Genomic DNA, 12,332 nt, shown 5'->3' on the forward strand with positions numbered 1-12,332 from the left:
TCTGTCTCTTTCTGTCTCTGTCCCTCCTCTCCCTCTCTCCCCCTCTCCCTCCCCCTGTCCCTCTCTCTGCCTCTGTCATCGACTCCCTCTCCCTGTCTTCTTCTCCCCCTCCCCTTTCCCCTCATCCTTATTCTCTCCCTCTCTCCCCTCCCCTTCCCACTCCCCCTTTCCCTCTCCCTTTTACATCTAGCTAGGGCTGGCCTCCAACTCTAGAACAGCACAGCATTGACCACAAGTAGTCAGCCTCCGTTTGCCTCCCCTGTGCTAGGACGGAATGCTTGTGTCATTTTGTCTGGCCTTTCTTAAAATGGATTTCTGGTTTTTTTTTTTTTTGTTTTTTGTTTTTTGTTTAAATCACGGCATTTATAAACAGTCTATGTCCTAAAAGATCTCATTATTGATTGGAGAGATAGAACTTTGCCCATCACACAACTGTCTCTCCTGTAAAGTACAAGTTCTTTTTTAGGATAGCATGGGAAAGAAGGGATTCTTTTCCACTGAAGACTAAAAACATGTAAGAAGGAAAGAATGTCTCACTAAGGGGGAGACAGGGTTTTGTGCAGGGAGTAAGGACCTAACGTACCTCTAGGAACAACCTACTATGTGCTATGACCCCATCACTTCCATACTTCACAATTTGATATAGAATGATACCAGCATTCCTTCCTAGCACAGGGGAGGCAAACACAGGCTGACTTCTTGTGGTCAATGGTGTGCTGTTCTACATAGAGAGTTCGAGGCCAGCCTTAGCTAGATGTAAAAGGGAGAGGGAAAACGGGAGTGGGAAGGGGAGGGGAGAGAGGGAGAGAGGAAGAGGGAGAAGGAGAGAGGTAAGGCTGAGGGGGAAGGGGAGGGGGAGAGGGAGAGGGAGAAGGGGAGAGGGAGATGATGAGAAAGAGAGAGAGAGAGCTTTGCAAGTTACAGGCAGCAAGTGGACCTTGCATCCAGTCCTTTACTTGTCCAATGAGGTCCTCAAGAGGGTGACAGGAGTCTAAGATGAACTTAAGACAGTATTTTCCGCTTTGTCCAAGCTCCTTATTCTCTACTTCAAATTGGCTTTTGAGCCATATCAGGTTTGATTCTAGAAGCTAGAAGTATCCATTCATTGACAATGTGCATCTTGGCAGTATTTGAACTCAGTGATACAAAGTATGAATACATTGCATAGACCTTAGAACCTCAGGAACCTTGTGTCCACCCTCTCTCTCTTGTCACTCTCCTTTTCCCTCTCATGTTTCCACCCTTCCCATTCTTTTTCTCCATCCCCTTTCTCTCACTACTCTCCTACCCTTCCTTCCCCATCTCCTAGTCAAGAAATCTGACCTGGATTCCCCGTTCTTCTGATGGCCTTTCATACACAGTTACTACTTGATACAGGGGGCCTTTCAGCATCTCTAGCCATGATGTACTTGGCTTTTCATGGCCACAGATAAGAAGTATGACTTGACACTAAGCAAGAAGGAATTTAGGGAAGAAAGTGTCTGGTAGTCATGTTGTAGCCACAGAGTACTGGACAATCCTTAGGAGCTGACGAGTTGCTTTCGTGCCTGTGTATTTCTCCTAGAATGCCATATTACATGCATAACTGGAGAGTTCCTCAGTTATCCTTTGTGAATTCTCGGTTTGGGCAGTGGCAGATAGCACTGTTTTTATTTGTGATTTTCACTTGAAAAGTGTGAGAGTCACCTACATGATGTATATTGCAGTCCTTGTGCTGTGCTTTTTTCTTTCCTGTACATCAGACCTGTTGTAGAATAACATATTCATCAGACCATTTCCTCCAGGAAAACCTTCTCTATCTACCTGACCACAAGAAAGAACAGACTGAAGCAAAGGTCACTTTGGGCTCTTATCAAACCCTAGATGTTGAAGGATTTCCTGAACTCTTGTCCCATCCTCTACATCATCATTATATGCCCACTTCCCATGAGAGCAGTATACTAAAGTTACTTGTGGCCCCACCAGTAAGGCAGCTGACTCTGATTACAGACTGTTAACTCCTCTGCATCTTGGCACTACTTGTTAGAACTGTGGTCAGCATGATTTCTGAAAGGAATAAATACATGGACCAGCAGGTGGAAAGGAAGCACTCTTCCCAACATGCAATTCTCAGTCCTGTAGGCTTGCATTGTTCAAGTTTCCTTAAGAGGAATAGTGATAGTGACCAGGTGCATAATCAGTACACAACTCCTTGACTTTGAGGGCGGTCCATTACTGGTACAATCATGACTGGCTGGTGTGTACCACATGTGTTGTCACTGTATTTCTGAACACAGAGTTTTCCTGGGATAGACAACATAAGAATTAGTTGTCAATTTTCAAACCACCATGGGGCATGCCAGGTAAATGAAGCTTAAGATGAAGAGCAGAGAATCAATGGCTGTCCTCTGGGAGAAAGAGTACTGTTCATTTCTTCTCTTGGAAGAGAAAAAGGTCCATGTGCTTGTCTTCAAACAGAAATGATACACAGGCCTGCGGGTTTAAGCCTGTAATTCCAGCTCAGTGGGCTGCTGAGCCTGGATCACAAGCTCGAATCCAGAGCTAGACAGTGAGTTCAAGAACAGCCAATGCCCTGCTTTGAGCCTTTATGTCAAAAGAAAAGTCAAAGCAGAAGGTAGGAAATATAGCCCAGTGGGAGCATATTCCTACCATGTACTAGATTCATATTCCATATGGAAAAAGTAAACATATGCAAATAAATGAAAACCCTTTCTAATGCCCAGAGTTGAATTGGAAGATACGTCCTGTGTATTCATCTCTCAGGAGTCAATGTAAGTATGACATGAGACTGGCTCTTTCCTCTACTAGAAAGATACAAGTTGGTGAGGTAGCATACAGAGACAACAAGCTGGTAAGTTACTCATCTACTGAAACTGAATACATCCATAAGCCTCGATGTCAGGCACTTTGCCAACGACTGATGTAGTAGTATCCCTGTGACCTAACTGGGACATGACCTTGTCCACCACTCTTCTTAAGCATGATCAGTCTTGAGTCTCCTTTGTGTCCTACCTGCCCTCACTGTTGAAGTGGACTTGACACAACCTTGATCACTTCTCAGCTCTCTGTGTGGCCTCGGGTACATTTACCAAAGTGGGAACAGTGTCTTGCATTGACTGGCAGCATCCAGTCACGAAGGGGACTGTGTGCAGTATGATGCTGTTATGAGTATATCGTGGTCCTTGGGTATGCCCCATAGTGCTCTGCAGGTGGACCCAAGGACATTGTAAGGTGTGATTGCTTAGAACTGCATACTGATTGTAGCACATTTCCCCAGAGTCCATGCATCTAGACATGGCAAAGACATAGTCTGAAACTCTACCATGAAGATCCCCATAGTCCCTGGCTTACCCAGAAGTCTTCTCTGCCACATGGTTTAATGTCCCCTCCTGCCATGTCTCCAAGTGAAGATCTCAGTCTTCTCCAACTTGCAGATTTCAACCATAATCTTACTGCTCCATTAGCTGTATGGTGCTCTAGTTTGCTCTTACTCCTTTTTCCACCCTCAGCACCATGGTCCTGACAAAGTTATCTCTTAGACTCCCAATGTAGAATTTGCCCACCAAGCTGCAGATTCACTTCCCAGCCTTTGGCTTCATGAGATATCAAGGTGCCATTGAATTTGTAAAAGAGTAATTGGAGGTCATTAGTCTGTTCCAAGTTCTGGAAGGATGAGTGGGACTCAATACATCTATAGAAACATTGACTAAAATCCATTTGCAATGTATAGTGCAAAGTACAAGTTTTAAGTGAAGGGTTGTCGGGAGAGAACTGGGATATTCTCAGCTGCCACACAAGCCTGGCCACTGCTCTAAAGCTAATATGCCCGGATCCTTACCCTTTCCAGAAAAAGTTTGCTTCATCTATCTGGGCCAAGGGCTACCATTTTATGGTCATCTTGTGTCACCCTGCTCCACACCTCAGACCCTTCAACCACACTATTCTTTTGCCCGGAAGTCTGTATTCCACACTATTATCCCAGAGGACCACAATGTCCTCCTGTGAGTGGCAGTGCAAAGGTCATTGCATGAGGAGCCTTCTCAGGTATCCTGGGTTTGCTTGGTTTGGTTCTTGTGCTACCTGATCCTGAGACACAATGACAATCTCTTCCTTACATTCTTTCTTTCTGTCTCCCCATGCCTCTGTCCTTGCTTTATGGCTCCAGCTCATGAGCTTGGATGCTTGAGAACTGACTTGCAGCACTGCTTAGAGTCATTTTTTCAGTATCTGCTCCTTAGAAGCTGTTTCTCCACACTCATGCAGTAGCTAGCTTACCTTATTCTCCCCAAGAATGGGTTAGCATGCATGGAATGCATCTTTTTTTGGCTCTCCCCTCATGCCCAAGCAATGTGAGGTAGCCTTACTGAAGCTGGCTGCCCTAGACTGCATAGTTTTGTGATTGTCTTTCCAAATTCAATTCACAAATGCAGGAAGCAGGTTGGCTGAGCAATGCCACTACACCTCAGTGTGACCTCTTTTTTATCTGCCATGGTCATAGAATTTTACCTCCCTAGTTTCATGGATGTGATCTGTGTTAGCTCTGACATCTGTTCTGGATTGGAAGGCACAGTGTGACATTAAACAACCAAGGTTAGTTTTACAGAAAGGGAAATGCAGATGGGACGGTTTGCTCTTCAAACTGAGCATATCTGCTTCAGGGAGAAAGGTCAACAGTGGCTAACATAGAGTCATGGGGACAGTGCTTGCTTGATCACCTCCACCTTGCTGCTATCTGTGGGCAGAGGTATGACACCTGTATTCCCATCCATGAGTGACAATCAGACTTTGCCCTCTCTCACTGATGCTTCCCATTCCCAGATCATTCAGTCCCTCTTTTGTTTTACTCCCAGTGTTTCACCTTCCTTTCTTTACCATGGATGAGGAGACTCCATTGGGTAACACAGCAGTTTGCAGCATTCAGACATGCCTCGCGGAAGCAGTTTGCAGTCATAATTGAACGGACAATAAACCTTAGCTATAGAATGCAAAATTGAATGTCAGCCAAAATGAAGATCAAAATAGTCTTCACAGGCCAATTGATGGGTGGGTCAAGGAACTTACAAGGTAAAGGAGATACCATACCAAATGTAGGACCAGTAGACAGCTCCGAGTGCCATATCAGGAAATGCCTGTCCAACAACTAATTTCGGGATTGGTCACTTTCAGGCTTTTGCCTAAGATCACATGTTGGTACACAGGAAGGAGCCACCTCAGAGTCAAAGTAGTCTGCCAGGATCCATCCATGCACATCAGAAAGAGGGAGATTTGATTATGATCTGTGCATGTCATGGACGTGTTCACACAGGTAACCGAGCAGATTCTAGGACTGCATGCCAGCCAATGATCAGTAAGGTGAAAAGTTAGAGATGGACGCGAGCTCCTGGGGTACAGTTCCTGGTAAGCCCATACAATCCTGCCCTACAGATAGATATATGCAAGCACCATGATGAAGAATGGCTACCACTGTCCATACATTGCAATAGAGTTGCTTTTGAGAGTTGGGGGATAGAGAGGCGAGAATCAATGCGATTCTCCATGTGATGATACCTTCCTCATGAGCTGTCATGATACCTTCCTCATGAGCTGTCAGACAAGAGAAAGAATACCACAGCTGTGCCAGAGATGCTGTTATGTACACTGCCCTATCCTAAGCTCTCTGGACATGTATCTGGTTACATGAGATGTCATGTAACCCTCAGTGGAAGCCTGGGAGGTGCCCCCACTTTGAAGATGAGGGACAGACAAAGTGAGATGAATAATCATGAGTTTTCTTTCTTCTCTTCTCACCTCTTGTTACAGTCTGGATTTTCCTGGCTGCACACACTCCTCCTCGCTCTCGCCTAGTTATTCCACAAGCCTCCACTTTCACGTTTCCTCCTGGAACCAGGGCTCAGTGTGGCCTCCAGCTCAGACTAGACCCCCATGGATCCACTGCAGAAATGGGATCCAATGTCAATTTCTGTGCCCTCCCGCATAGCCACTGTGATGAACTCCCAAGAGACCTCGGCAGCCCCTCAGCCTTCCTCTTCAGAAAAGCTAAGCATGGGCCTCAGCATCCTGAGCGTCAGCCCCAGCCCTAGTTCAGGTGTCCCAGCTCCTCTGTCAGAGGGGCTGTTCCATCAGCAGGCCCGAGAGAAGAAGGCCTTGTGGCAGCAGTACTGGGAGAAGCAGGGCATTCCTCAGAGGAAGAGAGTCTTCCTGAGGCACTCGAGACGCTGGCACCGGGATCACATGGCACCTTACCTGCTTGAAAGGGATGTCAGAGGCTTTCCCTCAGGTGACAAAGCTCAGAATCAGCTTCGATGCCAGGGCCACGTGCAGAATATTTCTGGGATGAGTGGGCAGAGGAACGCAGCCCCCAACCCTCCCTCCTGGGAAATGCTGGTGCAAGGGCTCAATGGCCTCACCCTCAGCCTGGGAGCCAACAGACCCGGCCCCTTGCCAGAGGGCCCTCGGCAGCAGCAGGAGCCAGAGGACATGTGCCAGCTGGAGAGGCAGCAGGAAAGCCTGAAGATGTTCCAGAGGATGCTCAAGTAGAGGATGTAAGAAGGCTGAGGTGCTGGCCCCTAGAGGATAGATGTGAAAACACATTTAGAAGGTGCTGCATTGCAGTCTCAGAGGCGTGGTCTCCTCTGAGGTCAAGGCAGTCCACTGCCAGTGGATGAGTCCCAACACTTGTGCTATGATGGGAATTGTCCTTGGAAAGATCTTAACTATCCTGCCTGTCTTTTAGCATGCCTTTTTGGATGTGGTGCTGCGTGTTAGCCTATACAGAAGAAAACTGGGTACCAGTGATCCCCAAATGTGTGTGATGTGATTCATACACAGAGTTTTCACTGATTTTTCTTAGAGCTCATCATCCCCTCCAACTTCTTGTTATAAGGAATCAACACCATATGTATATATATGCATATATATTTATATATATAGAGAAGACGTACATCCACATGTCTTCTTGATGTCAGTTTATTGAGTGCCCCCATGAGAAGGGTTACTACATATATTGTGATATATGTCCTGGGTAGGAGAGAGAGATTCACTTGCAGCTTCCAAAAACTGAAGCCAGGGAATGCAGGCATAAGACAGCAACCCAATGTCCTGTAGTGGGTAAAATATCCAGGAGTGTGAACTTACATGGAAGAAGAGAAGTTGTCTTCCTTAGCCACACCAAATGGTGGGTCTCTGGAGAAATTTCCCATGTGTTCACTCAATTATGGTTGTAGCAGAAGGTGACTTGGGATTGCATAACTTTGTGTCATCCCTCCCCCCACTCCTACCCTCTGGCACTTCATGTCATTCATAAAACTATTTAAAGACACTTGGGTAGGTCAGGAAAGCCATAGTTTCATTTAGACAAGGAGGCAAAGAGATTAGCAGTTCCAGTATGCCTACTGGGAGCAGCATCGACAGTCTAGGGATTAGATAAGGACTGTACTGGAGAAAGGTTTGGAGGATATCATTATGGCCTCAGAAGTTGGTGATACATGGTGAATGTTTGTAGGGACTTACAAGTCCCATCTTTTTCCGTAATGGCACTATGTATAATTATGGCCTGGATATACACATATTATTGACTAGAAGCTGCGGGTGGCTGTGCAGTCGTCCCTCAAGTGTTCCCTTAGTGGTCAATGGCCAGCAGTGGGAAGTGCTCTAAACGAGTCTATTAGTGGTCGTATTGGTGATTTGTGTGTGCCTTTTTTGGTTTGTTTTCATTGTTTATTATTATTATGTTTTTGTAGCTGGTAAATTCCCTGATCATTCAAAAGATTAGCTGAGAGTGCAGAAATTCACCCCTATGTGAATTGACAAAAGGGACAGTGTTTTTACTTGCCATGTGCTCAGGATGGCCTTGGTCAACTGTAGACTTGGCCATTGTTCCAGTTTGCTGCATGGCAACCATTCTGCAGTGGGACCCTTATAGCCATGTGTGCTTAAATGGAACATGCTCTTCCCCTCCACGCTCATTTTGTTGCTTCTGAGTGGACTCAATTGAAATCCAGGGGCAGCTGCTCACCATAGCTCAGAAGCAGCACACACTATATAGCTTCTGAAGGGGGGCTGAAGGAGGCCGAGAAACCCATTCCTGCTAGCCATTATTGGATGTCTTAATAACTGTGTGGGTGAAGGCATGCTAGTGGGATAACCCGTCTCCCTGGCCATTTGGCCATGAGAAGCATAGCCTCTTGTGTACTAGGTAACGGGAGCATCTGTGAGACATGTCACTGACTGTACTGTTTGTCATCCTTCATCCTCACATGCCTCCTGACCTGCATGCTCTGTATAAGGCACCACCTAATCTCTCTCTGACCTGAGGGGTCTGTCAGGGTATACACATGTGTATTTTAAATTTCCTGACATGGAATTTATTTGCTTTCTTTCAAGGATGCACTGTCCTCTAATTGTACCAGATGGCATGAAATCCCCTGTCCCAGCTGTGAAAGCAGGCTTTCTTCTGTGAGTGCCTGCCTCCTGCTGTTTGTGTGAAGTGGGATGTCCTAGTGTGGTCCTGTCAGAGATTGTGAGACTTAAAGAAACCGAGTAGAGATCTCTCCTCTACTTCTGGAGACAGCTGATTTGTGTTACACATTGTGAGTTTTGTAACACATTGTCTGAGCCATGCTACTGACTGTGATGAGTTAAATTTCCATTGCACTTAAGTTTGCCTGGTCACTTTTCATGAATTCTCCTTTTGAAACAGAATTGCTTATCTTTGTTTCTTCCAACAGTCCCTCTCTGAAGCAGTGTCATGTTTTCCTCCTGTGACATCTTCCCCTACTTGATACTTTAGCTACCTGGTGGTCTTCCTGATATCCTCTCTGCATTCAGCATCCCTACCTGCCCCTCTTCAGAGTACGTGACAGGAAAGTTTCAGAGTTAGATGACAGCTTAGGAGGATGGTCATGGAACCATAGGCCTAAGGTCTACCTTGTTGGATACTCAAGAGGGCTACTTCTAACAAGAGGATCTCCTGTTGCGGATACAGGAACTTTATCATGTTGGCTCAGGCTCAGGTGCTAGCCTAAATATCACACCCCCCAGAGAAGTTGATCCTACAGTGGATAAGAACAGTAACATCTTGGCCAAGAACTCTGTCCCAGTCACTGGAGTGGCTTGGGAGCCCTCACCTTTGCTCCTTGCTCACCCTAACAGTGATCCTCTTAATGGATGAAGCAGCCCTTTTTACTACTCCACAACCCCTGGTTACAGGAGCATGGTTGAGAATCTCATTTGACCATAATTACTGACTACTCATCTTTACTCCCTTTATTGCATTTCTTAATCCTCTTCCAGGGGGTTGAGCTAAACTATTCTATGTGCTCTGTATGAGTGTGTGCCTGCATGCATGTGTACCAGTGTAGGCAGTATGGGTAGAGTTCCGAGGTTGACCCTGTGTGTGTTCTTCTGTTGCTTCCCATCGTGTGTGTACAGATTCGTGTTTTCTAAGATGGACCAGTTTGGCTTCATCTGATGGAGTACTAGTCCCAGAATTCCTCTGTTCTCTGCCTAGCAGGAGTAGGATTATGGGTGTGCCCTTCCAGTCCTGGCTTTGAATGAGGGCTGGGAATCAGGCCTTTATGGCAGACATTTTAGCTGCCCCCCTGGATTCCCACGCATGAGTCGAACAGTTTTAATTAATCACATTTGACTTTCACATTCTACCATTCCTCTTTCTGAGTAGTGAAGCCCCCAACCCAGTGTGCTCCATTTCTGGCCTCACACTCTTTGGAGAGGTGTTGCCTGTATGAGAAGATCAGGGTGTGAGTCTCACATTCACAAGGTAGCAGGCAGCATGTTCATGAGCACTTTTCAGTACCTTAGGTGTGTTGCTCTGCTGCTTTCAACACTGCAGCAAGCACCTTTAAAAGCTGGTGCTACAAGAGGGATTCTAATTATGCCTTGACTGTTGTCATGGTGATGCTATTAGAATACCTTTCATCAATGCAACCTAATTTACCTCTAGGACTGTATCTTGCCAACCTCTCACATCCCTTTGGAAATAGAGATATATTTTCTCACTGCATCTGATTTTGTCTCAGGAGAGGTTGGAGATTCGTGTGCCATAAATGTGACTGAGCCTGTGGCCCCCTGAGAATCCTGGGAAGGAGGCAGTGGCAGAGATATAGGTTGTTAATCTTATTCAAAAACCACTGTGCAATCAATAACCTGGGAGAACAAACTCTTCCTGACAGGATAGAGTGTGGTTGGTTGCCTAGGTTACAAGTAGCAAAAGCCAGAACACATGGAGACTGTCATATGACCAGCTTCATTCTGCAGGATCCAGGCCTAGATTGTAAGTTTGAGCATGCTCAGTTTCAGAGCCTCTTCAATATTCGCAGTTTACAGAAGATCCTCTGGGCCTGCTTATGTGAAACAAATTCACAGAGGATGAGGACATAGACTCTGGCCACTACCTGCAGGAGTCATTGGATTTTGAGTGAGAGTATGCATATTGCTTAGTCTGTTTCCTCATGGTGGTGGAGACTTTGAAGAAGCACTGACCCTGGCCACAAATGCTATTCCTTCTGTACAGGTAGCCCTGTTGCCTGTGTGCAGGGCACTTTGATAAACATGTTGAAATGGAGTGTTCCTCAGTGTCTGTGATCTGATGGGTGGACAAAGAGATCCTGAAGATTGGAGAACGGCACACACACACACACACACACACACATACACACACACACTAAGACAGAAAGCAGAGGAAATTGTGACATTTCAAACATCATGTATTATCTCATGTTGTAATGCCAAGTTAAATGAGCTTGACAAAAAACCAAACGAAACGAAACAGAAAGCTCATATGTGTGTGTGTGTGTGTATATATATATATATATATATACATACATATATATGTATATATATATATATACACACACATGTATGTATGTATGTATGTATGTATGTATGTATGTATGTATGTATATGTATGTACTGGATTACCTCACTGTGTTTGACACCTGACAATGGTTATATCTGTTTTACAATGACAAACCAGGTCACTGGTTATGGTGGGGTATATGTTGGTTAAGCTTGCTAAGATGTGTCCCACATAAAATCCTCAATACTTGTGCCCTGAGATTTGACATGATTGGGTGAACTAAATCTGCCAAGCAGAATCTCAATGTAGACCTTGGGATTATAATGGTCATTCATGTTTTGTTGTCCACAAAATTAAGAAATGAGTATACAAATGGAGTTGGTTGCTGTCAAGGTAACATACTGAATCAGGTGAAAATGTTGACCTTGATGAACAGACACTATACATGCCTGAAAAGGACATGATGAGGTCATGTCATAGCATCCTGTATGTCCTCTACCATGTGCTAAATCCCACCACTTTCACCTGTCTCATGTAGATAAACCAACAGCAATGCCCTGATTATGGAACTGTCACAGGATACATGACTAAGTATAAATATCAACCCAGGGACACATGACCAAGTGTGACTATCAACATGGGGATACATGACCAAGTGAGAATATCAACACAGGGATATATGACCAAGTGTGAATATCAACACACGGGGATACATGATGAAGTGTGACTATCATATTTATGATCCAGGGTGAATATCAATAAGGGGATACATGATCAAGTGTGAATATCAACACAGGTGTAGATGAACAAATATGAATAGCAATATGGGGATACATGACCAAGTGTGAATATCAAAATGGGGATACATGACCAAGAATAAATAGCAACACAGGGATTCATAAACAAGTGTGAACATCAACATGGGTAGACATGATCAAGTGAGAACAACATGATCAAGTGAGAATAACAAAACAGTGATACATGACCAAGTGTGAATCTCAGCACGGGGATAAGTGACCAAGTATGAATATCAACATGGGGATAAATGACCAAGTGAGTATAGCAACACAGGGATACATGACCAAGTGTGACTATTAAGCTAAGAGAGAAAGCAAGTTGGAACATGCTTAATAAATGTGAAAGGTAGTCGGATGAGATAGGAGACCCCAGGCATTCTGCCTTCACTCTCCACTGGTTTTTCTTTGTTTTGTTTGTTTGTTTGTTTGTTTGTTTGTTTGGTATTTTGAGGCAGGACTTGTCTACCATGCAGATGTGGTGATCCTGGAATTTACAGCGTACATCAGCCTGGAAGAAATTCACAGTGATCTCCCTGCCTATGCCTCCTGGATGTCGGGGTTGATGGCTAGAGCCACCACACCACCTCTGTTTCCGTTCTTTCTTTCTTTTCTTTTTTTTTTATAATATCTTATAAACAAAATTTATTTTTGTACACTATGTTTATAATTAGTACCTAATCATTGCAGAAGTAATTGCAAAATACCAAAATATTTAAAAT

At 44.8% G+C, this 12,332-nt stretch overlaps 1 protein-coding gene across 2 annotated transcripts in view; it reads left to right on the top strand.

Moving 5' to 3' along the window:
• LOC114625361 (protein FAM156A/FAM156B-like) overlaps positions 1-6,950 on the top strand; it is a 68,321-nt gene extending 61,371 nt beyond the window's left edge. For both annotated transcript variants that reach the window (XM_028772628.1, XM_028772627.1), the window contains exon 3: positions 5,800-6,950. In XM_028772628.1, coding sequence (XP_028628461.1) covers positions 5,923-6,537 — 615 coding nt within the window. In that variant the 5' untranslated portion in view covers positions 5,800-5,922 and the 3' untranslated portion in view covers positions 6,538-6,950. The remainder of the gene's footprint in view (positions 1-5,799) is intronic.
• The last annotated feature ends 5,382 nt before the right edge of the window (positions 6,951-12,332 follow it).

Source organism: Grammomys surdaster, unplaced genomic scaffold (genome assembly GCF_004785775.1).
Source record: "Grammomys surdaster isolate TR1022 unplaced genomic scaffold, NIH_TR_1.0 216, whole genome shotgun sequence".
Taxonomy (NCBI): domain Eukaryota; kingdom Metazoa; phylum Chordata; class Mammalia; order Rodentia; family Muridae; genus Grammomys; species Grammomys surdaster.